Source organism: Aplidium turbinatum, chromosome 2 (genome assembly GCF_918807975.1).
Source record: "Aplidium turbinatum chromosome 2, kaAplTurb1.1, whole genome shotgun sequence".
NCBI classification, from domain to species: domain Eukaryota; kingdom Metazoa; phylum Chordata; class Ascidiacea; order Aplousobranchia; family Polyclinidae; genus Aplidium; species Aplidium turbinatum.
Genome location: NC_137473.1, coordinates 48,906,393 through 48,921,577, shown reverse-complemented (window position 1 = coordinate 48,921,577; position 15,185 = coordinate 48,906,393). Strand labels below are relative to the sequence as shown.

At 37.2% G+C, this 15,185-nt stretch overlaps 1 protein-coding gene across 1 annotated transcript; it reads right to left on the bottom strand.

Moving 5' to 3' along the window:
• Nucleotides 1-5,357: 5,357 nt before the first annotated feature.
• LOC145765312 (ileal sodium/bile acid cotransporter-like) lies at nucleotides 5,358-13,722 on the bottom strand. The gene is made up of 8 exons (XM_082577113.1): nucleotides 13,381-13,722; nucleotides 12,525-12,672; nucleotides 11,193-11,305; nucleotides 10,561-10,649; nucleotides 10,050-10,191; nucleotides 8,069-8,253; nucleotides 6,967-7,063; nucleotides 5,358-6,629 (listed from the first exon to the last, which is right to left on the bottom strand). Exons 1-8 carry the CDS (start codon nucleotides 13,637-13,639, stop codon nucleotides 6,511-6,513), a joined length of 1,152 nt encoding a protein of 383 aa, XP_082433239.1. The 5' UTR covers nucleotides 13,640-13,722; the 3' UTR covers nucleotides 5,358-6,510.
• Between the last annotated feature and the right edge of the window lie 1,463 nt (nucleotides 13,723-15,185).

The window sequence follows — 15,185 nt, the reverse complement described above, 5'->3', positions numbered from 1 at the left end:
GAAAAAGTTACCAATTTCTATTCATACAGCGATGTCCGATGGTATGTGGGTACTCATAATCTGGAAGTCTGCCGGCCCGCCGGTGGTGGGTATGGGAATGGGGGGCATTTTTCATGGCCCAAAAAATGCGCTAGGTCAGCTGAAAAAGTTACCGCTTGAAACTTAGTTGGTTGTAAAGTAAATAGTTTCTAGATGATTGTCTGGTATGTGACAGACATTTTTGGTGGTGGGGGGGCTCTGACAGACAAGTTTTATACCCCCCAAAATTTGTGCTAGGTCAGCTGAAAAAGTTACCGGATAAAACCAACTGATTATTAATCTGTGAGTTTTAAGCTTCACAAAAATATATGTGACAGACAAATTTGCTGGTGGGTGTCCCCTGACAGACGACCTAAAGTAGGTGACCCCCCTAACTGAGCTAGGTCAGCTGAAATAGTTACCGGATAAAATCAACTGATTATTAATCTGTGAGTGTTAAGCTTCACAAAAATATATGTGACAGACAAATTTGCTGGTGGGTGTCCCCTGACAGACGACCTAAAGTAGGTGACCCCCCTAACTGAGCTAGGTCAGCTGAAATAGTTACCGGATAAAATCAATTGAAAATTAATGTGTAAGTGTTAAGCTTCACAAAAATGTATGTGACAGACAAATTTGCTGGTGGGTGTCCCCTGACAGACGACCTAAAGTAGGTGACCCCCCTAACTGAGCTAGGTCAGCTAAAATAGTTACCGGATAAAACCAATTGAAAATTAATGTGTGAGTGTTAAGCTTCACAAAAATGTATGTGACAGACAAATTTGGCGATGGGTGTCCCCTGACAGAAGACCTGAAATAGGCCTAGGTAACCCCCAGGTTTGCACTAAGTCAATTGATAAGAGGGATTTGTTAGCTGTGCTTTTGAAGTACCGTATACTAAGTAACAGAACATGATTTATCTACTTCATTTGTCTACACAAATAAAAATAATTGCAGTGCAAGGATGCCTGCGTTGTTATAACAGAAATCTCGCAGACTCGCCGCTTCCTAGGCATTATTATTCACAAACCTTCATTGGATTAGCAGAAACAACAAACAACTGACTAAAGAAGAGGCCTTGTTTATGCCTTATGCCTTATGCCTTGCTTCTGTTTGAAATTCATCTGCAGCCTTGCTAAAATAGATTTTGGCTTAAGATGTTCTTCTGATGCAAATAAGATTTACCATCACAAAGCGTTTTTTTTTTTTTGCAAATTGCAAGTGAAAACAATCTGCCTTTCCTTTTTTTGCTAATCAGACAACTCTGGTTTTTTCAGAAGACCAAATGACTTGTTTGGCAAGGAAACACTTATTGTGTGTAAAATAGTTTAACTTCGTCCTTTTGAGGTGAATTGCCGGTAGCGGAGACAAGCAGTGACCACCTCTTGACATAACGTCAAATAAATTAAAACACAAATTGTCCTCCTAGCACAGCTGCAAACAAAACACCACGGACAGGTAATTGTTGAGCTTACATAATAATCTGCCATTAAATGTTTTAAGCCAATGCAGTTCCTTTTTTCAGACAAGTTTGTGGTTGGTATGAAGTTGGTTTTACTAATAAGAAAATCATCGCTGAGTTCAAAGTACGCAAACTGCAACCCCACAAACATGCTATTGGACTCAGCATCATTTGTCTTGGAAATTTTCACCATAGTCTGTTGCACCTTTTTTGAAGATATGCTCATTGCTCATTATCAACTCTGCTAAAAACCCGCTAAAAAAGCAACAAACTAACGTAGGAAACAACTAATTTAAACACATGACATGCTCTGGTGTAAAATAAGCCAAGCCATGAAAAGACTAGTAATGATTAAACATTTGTTCCAACTGATGTGATGGTAGTCGGCTAGTTTACCTGAATTTGGTCCTGACTTATCAACCATAAAGCAAAACCGATTGTTCGACCAGAACAGTTGCTCGTCATAATCCACTCAGATTAGGTAGATTGATTGGTTGAATGTTTATCCTCGGTCTGGAAAAGCTTTTTGCAGAACTTGTAGAAGCTTTGAATCACTGACGCAGGCCCGGTCACCGAGATTGACAGGGTGAAGTTTCCGACTGTTGAAGTCTTGTTGCCGGGAAATTATTCCATCCATCAGATGCCGCTGAATGGAGAGCAGTCCCTAACGTGCGTTGTTCAAGCGCACACCCTGAGAGTCGAACCAGCGCCGCTTGACCTTGAAGCTTCTTCGTTCCAGAAGTCAGGCGCCAACCCACTGAGCTATCGGGGCGGGCTGAGGGCGAACTGAGCTGTCAGAGGTTTTTTATATTTTTATTGAGTCACAATGCGTCACAGCACTGTTTCGTACGTTTTGTTAATCAGACACGATTGGCTTCTGCAAAGTAGATCAAGTGGCATTCAAAAGTGGATCTGCTAAGAGCAACCATCGCTCATTTTCTGCAGCCAATAACTTTCCTCACCTACTTGTCCTTCAACAAATAGACGACCTCATTGTTAAAGCTGTGCTGCTGTTCTTCCCACTAAACAACTTCGACTCAAGTAAATAGAATCGTCCATTGAGGTCATTGCCCATCAGCACATTGTGAATAACTTTTCTAAAAAAAAAACACTGATAAACAAAAACTATTTCTTTGGTAAAAACGTTCATGCGTATTTTTCACAATACCATGCATTCCAAAGCTTTGGTTTGTCGATTGAAATTCTTTGTTCTGTAATAATACAGGTGCTCAAATTTTACTGGAACAATCCAACTAACTATTTGCTTTGTGGGAGTCAGTATTGTTTTTCCATCTTTCAGTGTCGAGCAACTCTTGCACTTAAACTGTGATTTATTTACGGATTGATTTGACGTTCGGCGATGCAAAAGCAATAAAAATTTAAACTGCACAGATAAACAAACTGTCATCACGCAATAATTTGAAAGAGGTCAGTGGAAGAACATAAATTCTTGAATAATAGAAACTCCGACAATTAAGTGTAACCTGCTTCGAGAGCTAAATCTAAAGTAAATTATTGTAAACCCTAAAGTAAATTTGCGAAACACCATCAGTAGTTGAACAATAGGTTTGTCTGCCACTTTATGAATGAGACCAGTTTTATTTTTTTCCAATATGATACCATGCAATATCACTTATGATCATATCATAATAATAATGTTATTCTTTATTTATTGTCGTTCTACAACAGTTAAAGTCTTTTATTGACAGGACTTAATATCTACAACGTCACCACATTTTTACCCAACTTATTGTCTCTGCGTTGTGCAAGAAAAAATATAGTCGGTAGACCACCATTATTTTTAAGTCTTGACCTGAACTGGAATTGAATCCATACTTCCCCACACTGGAGTCAAAGGCGATAGCTACTCGGCGACTAAGCTGGTCATAATCATAGGAATAAACGGTGACAAAACGGTACAAAAATTAAAGTTTAAGGTCGCTAAATGGTGACTTAGCAATTGTGAAAACTGGGCCAGCAAAGTTACCATTTTCACTTCCTTTTTGGTCCAGTCGCGATGAAGCGACGTATAAATAGCAACTTTGGTTTGCATGGAGTGACGTTGTGAGATAGCTTTTTCGATTCATGCAGTTTCCTTCCAGATATCATGTGCAATCATTGCCCACTAGCTAGCAGAATTCGTCTTTTTGACATTGATATACTGATAATACTGTACACTGTGCAGTCCCTTCTGTAGACGTTGAATCATTGTAAAAAGAATGGATTTTGCTAGCTAGATGAGTGGCTCCAGCAAACCTTCAGCAATTATGCGTATTGTTGTCGCCTGGCACATAGACTCCTCTTCAAGTTATGTTTGTTGTTGCTCAGAATCGCTAACTCAGTGGTGTGATAGTTGGCGTCTTTGTTATTGATTCTTATAAGCCTTAGTTCGCCCCTAAGTGTTGCCATACCATAAACTAGCAATGATGACTGTTATATTCTTTTTTTACGTACCCATAAATGGATGAGATCAAACTGGAGAAGCGATATTTGGTTACATCATAAATGCTATACAGTAAACTAACAGCACTACAGTTGCTAAACAAAGTCGAAATTTAGATTAACTGGACGAGAAGGCAAGAAAGCCACTCTCACACATCCGCTTTCAAGCATGTCCAACTGCACTAAATGTCGGACCAGAGTCTTTCTGAACGTTTTCTGACGTTTATCCAAAGCAACTCAGAGATGTTTACAATTTCAGCATCACAGAGTGATTGGCAGTAGCCTATCGTCCAGGAAAACAACTCTTGACGACAGCAAGCTACAGTAACCCGTAGGTCTCTATTATAATAGGTAGGCTAATCAGTAAAACTCTTTTCATTCAAAATCCTTCGGGAAAAATTTGATCTTTGTAACTTTTCCCACCAAAAAATATCCTTCTACTAAATAATTTCAATTTTATACCGGAAGAAATATTTACTGGAGCCATTTTTGGAGAAGATATTTATTAGGGTGGATTATTCTCGCAGAAATATTTAATTGTTTATATTACCAGAGTGGACTTTTTGTGGATGGATATTTGGTAGAGCAGATTTTTATCGGGGTATTTTTACCAGGGCGATATTTACCTAGATACATTCATTATAAAAATATACTAAACTTGGCTTACCACGCTGGTGCTTTTTAACAGATACGCTAATGTCCTAATAAAAATTAATGCATTCTAATGCACTTTTTACCGGACATTCTCTATCTTATTAGGGTATTTTAATTGAATAAATTTCCAGGATAATTTTACTTTTACCTGCTTCCTATATGCTGTAAGGACTTACAAATAAGCATTTACTCAAGTCAACGCAATACAGCCGTAGAAACTATTAACTGCTAAATGAGATTAAAGTGAATAAGCAACTGGTAATATAAACATCAAGCAGTCGCTTATTCCACGTTTTACTGCAAATGTAATAAATAACTCATCCTCACTAACCTACGCTAGCCTATTTGTACGAGAAAAATGTTTACGTATAGTATTACGTACGCATATTACGTAATGTTCACGTATATTACGTACGTATTTTTCCAGATTTCTTCGATTCAACCGTTTCCACCCAGCGCTTATAACCAGCACAACATGAACATGACGGTCAATAAGCTAGCTATTGATATGAAATTTGCTTGGCCTATGCTGACCTGATACCTTACGATTGAGAAGACGTTTTTTCAACAACAAAATGTCATAGATGAACAAACAAGCACCATAGCTAAAAATGGTCACTATTCCAAGTATTCCACCATCTCTGCGACCTAACCAATGATTGCGTCACTGTAATATTCTCATGACATTGTGGGCATTGTAGGCAATTGGTGGCAGTGCGGAAAATACTGCAGGCCTTGGCTTCTTGGAAACACAAATAAACAATGCTCAGTTTTTCAGATATAAGTTTTAGTACACTTTAATAGAAATAAACACAATTTTCAACTGAGATTTTCTGATATTTTGTCAAGTTTGTTGAAAAGGACTTCCCTCGTTCATTTGAGTGACATTATACGTCTCTCAAAATATTGTTTGAGCTCAAAAGTGCAGTGCAAACACATGTTTTTGGAAAAGTCTTGATGGCTAGTGTGGAGGCTACACCGGTATGGTTAGCGAAACACAATGTTTGCTGTTCTATAGTGAGTAGTCAGGTAGTGTTACAACAGAACAATATTCCTGGTTTCATGTATTTATGTAGCACTATGGTCATCAGTTCTATGAAACAGTTAGGTTTCCCAAACAACCACTTTATCTGGTCCAGATCTGGCAACGATCGGGTCAGATCCGTAGCCAACGCAATCTGGTAAATATCTGGACCAGATAAAGTGACTTTCTGAGTGAAGACATCTTTAGATTTTTTTTTCAGCACAAACAACCACAAGCCAGCCATTAACATTAAAAAAGCCAGTTGGACGTCAAAAAATTGAGCATTTAGTCACCACATTGTGAGAAAGCACAAAAAAAAGCGATTAAATAGTTTTCCCCCTTTTCCCAACAACACAAAAAAGCGTTTTAGAATTTGTTGGTAAAATATATGTAACTTTATCTTTTTTTTCTCCAGAAACAGCTTACACCATGCGGATCAAGATCTTTATGTGAATTAACCTTTTCTCCGCAATGGATTCTGGACTGAGAACAACGAAGCGCTTTCAATCAGATCAAAGACGCCTTTGCAACAGTTTATTGCATCATCTCAAATAGGATACAAATATAGAAGTAGATGCAGTTTCGAAGCAAAGTAGTTTGAAACAAAACAATGGAAAATTAATAATTTTGACAAACAATTGCGTTGATTTTCATCAAGAAAGTTTACCTATTTTACATTGTTTTGTTTGAGACTGTCAGTTGTAATGTAGTGTAGCACCAGCCGTTCTACTTGGCGGGAGTTGTGGAAAACGCATTGAAAAAGAATAAGAATTTGTAATGATATTTTATCAGGTAAGTTTGCAATTTCGTCGATTTAGTATTTTCTTAAAAAGCAAATTTATTGATTTCTTTTTGGTTTTTCCGCTTGGCCTTGATCTTCCGGTTTTCACAGTCTATTGTCACTTTTTGCTTAAACTGCCAAGTCGCTCGTGGCAACCCCTTCCTTCGCTTCTTGTTGGTTTGTGTCCATGTCGACGTCAAAAGCATTGTTGACTTTTCCTTGCAGAGCAGTCGCGTTTGTAGAAGTTTCTAAAAAAATATTTATTCCAGTGATCTCCCTCTAATGCAAAATAACAAAAGCTATTTACGCGTGGGCTGCAAGAGTTTAAAAGAAAAGAAAATATTATGCCATGTGATTATAGCCCTTTTTCTTTGTTTAAAGAAAGACAAAATATTTCGTATTTTTGAAGCAATTTCAACGTTATTTAGCCATTAGTCAGTGTTAAGCTTCTGTTTTATTTGCTTACACAAATTGAAAGTAACTCATCATCAGAATACCGCATGCAACACAACATGTTAACTTTGGTTTTAAAAGCTGTTTTTTTTTAAACATATCCATCAACACATTTATTATTAAATACCTTACCAGTGCAAGAATGCTTGCTTTGGTCTTGCAATCTTGCAGTTCTTTTCAACAGGACGTATATCTGATGCACTGCGGTCATAACAAGCACCCACACCAACTGACAATATAAAAAAAAGTACAAGTTAATTTCGAGTAGGCCTATCTTACTTCTTTACTAGGTATCTGTAAACAGACCCCCATTAAACTTCAAGGTTTAACCAACGACAAACCCGATTGATAAAACAACATAGCCCACACTGTATGTGATAGGCTACACTTTACGAATTTTGCGTTAGGACGGATTACTGTTGATGAAAGGAAGAAATCCGTAATAATTTATTGCGTCACATTAACGGAACAATAGATAAGAAATTTCTCGCAATAAGCCACGTTACGTTTTAGCATAAAATGGCAAAACTGTCGGGCAAATCCGGATAAAGCGATATAGTAAGCGCAACTTTTGTCCGGAATAGGCAAAGATCCGGATTAAATAATCCGGATAATCCGAAGCTGTTTCTCAAGAAAAAGATTACAAACCATTTGTACTTCCAGTTTTATCTGGATTAGGCGAAGATCCGGATTAACCGAGTTCTACTGTAGGCCTATGTCAAAGCGTGATATTCACAGTGCTTCTTGTCGCTTAAAAGGAAAAGTATACCAAGCTAAAAATCATACGCTGGTAGGCTACCATCAGAAGGCTAGTTATCTACAGCTACAAAAATTACATCAGTCATGACCTCAAAGTAAGAAATTCTTCTCTCAAAAATGAAAATACAAAGATTGACATAAAAACAAATGATTATGCTGCATAGCCAAAGCCCTGGTATACGGCACTCGAAAGAGCAGCGGCTCGATCCCAAGAGCACGCAGTTGTGGCTTAGGTAGGACACTTAAAGGCTAAAGGTGGGCACAGAGATTGGCTTCTTTTGCCTTCTCGTCCACTTAATCGAAATCTTCAACTACGGGCGTAAGCCTGAATAATTTTCTTCACTATCTGAAACGAGATTTGGTTGAATCATCGGAATTGAAAACAGTTGTCAATCATGATAGAAATGCTTTTCTTTGGTGTTACCATCTATCCATCAAGTTAAAGATATCTGTATGATGCAGCATATTTTGATACCTGAGAAGTTGCGTAGGCAACTGGAAATAATAGTATTTGGCCAGTTTCTTCTTTGGAGAAGTTAGATAGTTGAATGACAGCTGCGGCAAGATGACCATTTTGAATCCCAGTCTCTATGGAAATGGTTCTGCGCTGGTAATGTGGTAACCATAGCGACTTGTGCATGGAGATCAGAGAAGATAGACCTGCAAAGATGTTGCATTGTTGCTATTTTAGTAATAAGAATAAATTTTGAATTGATGAGCTACTTTGGATTTTGTCTAAATTCTGTTTCAATGAACATTTAAAACTTTTGACATTGTGTTAGCAGAACTATGTTCATTAGGTGGAGGCTATGTTTTCTTAGTTTACCTGTTGCTTTTATCATAGACTTGGAAATATGATAAGAATAGAAAAGTAATATTTACATAACATAATATGTAATTGTTATGTAGAATATAGTTATTACTCTCTAAACCTCTACAGCCTGTTTCACCCTAAAAGGGGGATTATCAGAATGTCCTTATTCAAATAGATTTCTATTGGAATAAGGACCTTCTGATGATCCCCCTTTTAGGGTGAAACAGGCTGTAGAGTGTAGAGGTTTTAAAGAGTAATCAGTAATCACCATACTTGATATAATTCGCTCTGCTTGGATTTTTACTTAGCATTGAGCACTTTTTGTAGTATTAATATTATTTATTGTTCAATTAAATATAAATATGAATAATTAATATAACTTAATACATAATGTCATTAATAGTAGGCTGTTCGAAATTTTCAAAATGTCTTAGATGTATGCAAAGGCAATGCCGTAAAACTGTTATTTTAAATTATTTGAATCTGCATTAAACTCAAATAACCTTTAATCCAAACAGTTTAATCTTATCCACAACGACACCAAATGACAGACAAACAATTAAGTGGTTCTCTATTGCTCTGCTGCTTGTGATGCCATGCAGTAAACAGACTATAGCATGGACGTCACTATTGTCCACAACTGTAGTTGATACAAATAGAAACAGTTTGGATCTGGACTTTATTACAGAGTCGCTGAAACGCGGCTCACATTACAGCTAAGCGTTTTTACATTCGTTTAAACTTTTTTCAAAGTTCAAGGTTCGAGGGACTAATAATATTCAAACCTCTATACGTCACATTATAAATCTTATTTTTACGATTTGGTCACAAAATTTAAACACTTTCACTTGCAATTGGTTTGGTTTTTAAATCTTTATCCTCGGACTGACAAATCATTGATAGGTTATACCTGGCAGTTTCGCATACTTGTAGAGGCTCTTGATGCACTGATGCAGGGCCGGTTACCGAGATTGGCAGAGAGAAGTTTTTGGATTGTTGAAGTGTTGTTGCCGGGGAATTATTCCATTCACTAGGTTCCACTGAATGGAGAGCAGTCCTGAAATGCGTTGCTCAAGCGCACATCCCCGAGAGTCAAACCAGCGCCGCGTGATCTTGAGCCGGGCGCGTAACCACTGAGCTAACGGGGAGGATTTTTATCTGCCATCCTGATTGTGGCAATGAAATAAGCTAATTCCACAATTAAATAGTGTACTCAGAATAAATCCGTTACCTCGATCTTGGCCCTATTTAATTAAAAATTTCCCACAACTTAAAGAAACAGTTCAGAAAGAAGCCTGCAGCCCTGCGACTTTATATTTTTGTCATATCCAGGCTTAGGCTTAATGATTGAAAATGTAGATTAAGTGGACTGCAAGACAAGGATGCTATTGGCATTTAAGTGCCACATAAGTCAATCTTCTTTTTCACCTTCGGCCGTGTCTTTAAGTGTCCTGTCAAAACACAGCTGTATATTCTTGAGGGGTATCGAACCGGCGTTGTTCTAGTGTTATACCAAGTTTCTCACCATGCAGGCTATTTGTATCCATCGCTTTAGTTCTAAATGCTAGCATTTGCACAGCAATGAAATTTTAGTAGATATTTTTCTCAACAATTATTGCTCTTTGCAAAGATGTTTACTCACCATATCCCAGTAACATTCCAAGAAAAGGGAAGAGTGCAGCACATATCAGCTGAGAGCTTGTCAGATAAAGCAATTCGCTGTACACCACAAAACCAAAGACACCAATGCCTATAATCGCAACAATACCAAACACAGCCACCACCTGAAGCAAACATAAGTTCAGTAATGTGCACTTGCATGGAGGGCACCCACTCAAGGGTTTCAAAAAATGTAAACAATCACATAACAATAAGAAAGTTTCATTATTTTGAAAATGTGTTCATTTCAATGATGAACACAGATTGTTGAGCAAATGTTGAAAACTTGACGAGCACATAAGCGTTGTAATAAAAAAATATTAATGAACTTATTTTGATGAATTTTACATACTTTGTGTAGGTCAAGGTTTTCTTATTTTTGCATGTCTTACTTTTCCCTTTATTTACAAAGCCTCTTTTACATTATATGTTGTTGAAGTTGTTTCAATATGACAGCTTTTTGGAATTCTATTAAAAACTGATGCTTTTCCTACCTTTAGAATAATTGGAGCTTGTTTGGGAAATTTTCTTCTAATGAGAATCCCAATACCGACAGGAATAAGGAGGGCAGCTAACGTTATACCTGCGAAATGATACGTTGAAAACACGTTATTTAAAGTTGCTTTAAATAAATGCTGTTGCTGTGCCAAGAAAATGTGTTAAAGACTTAAGTATACATGGCAGGGTTAGCTTGCTTTTTACAATGGCGATTAAATTGTGACTTTATCAAATAACAAATAAATTAATTTATACTGTACATAAAATTATGCTACCTAGTTAAACTCGTTAGTTTTATGACAGTAAGTTCTTTTTCTTATGTTCTTATTTAACTCTTTCGCGCCCAAGAACAGTTTAAAATAATGCTCGTTGATGCATGACACAAAGCGTCCTTGTGTAACAGAGTATCCATATCTTCATTGACCCCTTTTAAAATGCGTGTTGTGAGATGATAAATTTTAAAATAATTGGGAACAAAAATTTAAAATTGGAGACATTTTCAGGTTCTAGAAAGTTGCATCACGACTCGAGCCCTGCAAAAAATGCGGCAAAATTACCTGTTCTTTTTTGTCAAACTGCAAAAAACGCAAAAAAGTTAAAACTCGCTCAGTTATTCTACAAAACCCACCAATGCTTTGGTAAGGCAGAGACAAGGATCCACCAAAAGTAAACGAATACAGCCAGAGCAAGAGAGGCATCATTCCAAACGCCAACGTGCTGGAAACCGCAGTCATAGTGACACTGCAAACCAAGGTTTAAAATAACAAGATATACAACTAGAGGCGCAGCAAGCCATTTGAAAAGTTTACCTTGCTTGTAGGCTATAGGGAATTTAAATACAACAATATGAAATATAACGACGTTACTACAGCTGTAATACAACGTCGTTTTTGCAAGGAAAAAAAATGTTTTCAATGGCCAAAGAAAAAGTATCAAAAAAGGTTACATCAGAATAAATATTGTTTTTTGCGGATGCAAGATAACATTTCCTAGGACGTCTTGGAAAAAATAACTCTACATGCTCCCCATGGGTGTAAGACACAGGCGGATCAAAGGTAGAGGGCAAATGGAGTAATCGCCCCTCCCCCTGATTTCGGCTTTGAAAAGTTAACTTTTTACATAATTTTTTCTTTAAAAATAATAATTTCAAAACATGTTAATCATTTAGCGGTGAAACTGCCCTTTTGCTGTCACGTTGTACTTGCCATCTCAACGCAATTATCTTCGTTCAACATGTAATTGCATAATATAACTCCCATCAACGCAATTAAAGTGAGTTTTTTTACAAGAGAAGCCAATCATTGCGATACAACCATGGATTAAGCTATTTGCAATATAGCCTGATGAAGCAATAAAGCCTAATATCACTCCCATACAGATTATAATACCAGTCTATAACGCTAATCATGCATTGCATAATGCACTGCAGATAAATTTCTTTCTTTTCATAAAGAAGTACGCTTAAATTCTTGATGCTTTTCATCAGTGGAGTATAGCAAGAATTATTAACAGCGATAGATACGTGTGTTCGCCCATGAGGCTAGGCTCATCAGTATCGCACCACTAATTCATGCCACAGACTTCTCGGCCACTGCTTTTGTCAGTGAATTCTTATCTTACTTGATGTTATGCAATGATACATATTTCCATTAGTAAAAAAAAAATCTTCTTTTAATTAGAACTCATAATTTACGGTCATTACGTAAATTCGAATAGAATGTGGCCAAACGATCTTACAATGGATGCACAGAAACGTATACCAGTTGGTCTGTTTCATTACTGGACAAAAACATTTCTCGGACCCAGACAACGAAACCTGTCATTTTTACATTGAGTCAACGTCTGACAGCCGGGATATCAAGCTTATTTTGTTAAGTTTATTTTACATCATTTCGACCAAAAGATACCATTTCTTCTCAAAATAATCTAAAAGATCCACTTCAGTAAGCAGACCACTTGCCTTAATCCGATGTCTCCCCCAACCCAGTAAGTCATCATGTTGGAGGCAGTTCCACCAGGACACGAACCGACAACCAATAGAGCCAGAGTCCGCATTTTCGACATTTCAAAAATTTTGGCAAGAGAAAGCGCTATAAGTGGCATAAAAACTGAAACACAGTAAAGTAGACCATAATAATGTATGAATAAGAAGTAAAGGCTTGCTTTTTTACATTTTTTTTCTTAAGAATTAAAATTGTCATGATGAGTTAGGCTGACTTAGCAGTGATTGTGTAGAACATTTTTTTCTCTAGTCTATAAATCGTTTACGGTAGCTGCCTACTTTGCGTACCCTGACAACAATTGTATGTCCTGAACAAATTATTTTATGTAATCAAACAAGTTCAGTTTTTACAACAGATCACTTTTTTAAGCCAGATGTATAGACCTTGTGGTTATTCTTTGACCCAATGTACAATTTACCGGTAAGTAAAGCAAAAGATGTTTGAGGTTAGTAGGCAATAGGCAACATTAAGCCGAAGGCTAAGTATCAAAGTAGGCTACTTGACCTACAAACCCATGACTATAATTCAGTAGGCTGCTGGTAGAAAGTGAAATGTAAAAAATGTCCGTTTACATGCAGGGTAAACTAAATGCTAAGGGTAGCCTACTCAATAAATAAAAAGAAAGGACATATTGCTGTCAATTATGTAAGAACGGCATGAATATTTATTTAATCTGCCAGACCCTCGGCATCTGGTAAAACGCTCTTCTACTATTAGCCTACTATAATAATCAGTAGGTCTACAATGCTTAGAGCCTTAGACCACCACAAAGCAGCATCATCGTATCCAATATAAAGATATGAAAGTTCTTACCAAACTGACTAATAGCTCCAACAATGACTGCTGTCGGTTTCTGTAAATGATGTTTCAGTTTTGTTACATCTATGCCGCACCCCATACCAATCATAATTATGGCTATACCCACTGTCATCGAAATACTCAGAGTGGTACGAAGATTGAAAGACCCAGGCTGTGCTACTGTAGTATTGGCTATCGTGGTGTTAAGGGTTGAGTGTTCTTCCCAGGCTACTGCTGTTGGGCCAGTCAGTGAATAAGAAGCTAGAGATGACATTGTTCATCAATAAAGGTAACAAAACTATTAAAAAATGTAATAAACACAAAGTAGCCTGCGGTGTTTAGCTTTTCACAGCTTCATGAAAAATCTAATAAAAAAAAGAAATTAATTTCATTTCTCTGCAACAGTTATGGTGTAATCTTAAGGCAGATAATAGCCTATCTGGCTTATCAAATTGTTGAGACCGTTTTAAATAATAAAATTGCCCATTCCACAACAGCTTTGTAAAATTATAGGCCTTATCCAAGAATTGTTCTGTTCGCTTTGTTTTGTCTTTTTTGCAAGAGCCTTTAAGTTCTAAATGCGTGACTTAAGTGACTCTGGACCTGAAGTTTTCATTTTCGCCTTAATTTTAATCAATAAACCTCGTTCAAAAGATTCCTGAGCAACCGAAATCAAATTTGATTTCATTACGTCATCAAGCGTATACGTTTGACAACGCAATTAAAAACCGTGAAACAATTTTAACTTTCGCAAACCCTGGTGATGAGACTGCATTCATCGCAAGAACAACAGCAGCTTTCTGGCATTTGACATTCGTCTCGATCATACACAAGCTTTTCCAAGAAATCACAACGTAATATCAACGTAGGCTATGTTAGAATAATTAGATGATACCTGGTGTTTCAAAGAAAAACAATATTTTCGCTCCTCCCAGCTCATTAAATTAAATTATTATTCAACAGTAAGCGTACTTATGCGTTCCTCTATGTTCAAAAATTGTAGGCTATGTTATTGTGATGCAAGCTTATTGTGTACCGCACTATTATAGAATCTGATTGGCAAATAAAGTTATTTTTCTCTCTTTACTGCACATGTGAGTCAACTACGGTAACGCCTAGAACATCACACAACTAAGACGAAAGAGCCATGTCCATTGAGTCCTGTCTTTGTCATGAGTTACCAAGGGGGGTGGGGGGACTTGTATACCTGGGACTGGTATATAAGTCCCCCCCACACCCCTTGGTAACTCATGACAAAGACAGGACTCAATTCAATTTTCTTTTTCGCCTTAGTTGTGTGATGTTCTAGGCTTTTCCGTCAACTACTGCCTTCCTTTTCACTTTGGCACAGAAAAGTTACGTAAGTAGTTTCATTGCAGCCAAAGCTTTCAACCTTGTGCGAGATTGACGTTAACATATTATTGTCTGGTGTTGCTTGACGCTGAACTGCAAGTGCTCGGAGTCTTGCAATCAACAGAGCTTTCAGAAAATCGCGTTGCAGCCACAACATTGGTTTACTTGATTTCTAATCTAGATTGGGTGTAGCTTACTGACAATTTATCTTCTGCTTGGTTCGTCATCTGTCTCAGGTTATAGTAGGTAAAAGGTCAAAGTCTATGTTTCAATATGATTGCTGGTATTTAAATTCGTCAAGTGACATCTCTTTCACGTTACTCTGGTCCTTTTTATCAGTTCAGAACAGAAATCAATAGACCTGTAACAATTTCTGATTGAAAGCTTACAAGTATCAAGACAACATTGATTCAACTTCTTGTTTATGCCTTGGAATGTAATAAATGGTCGTAAATTGAGTTGCTGTA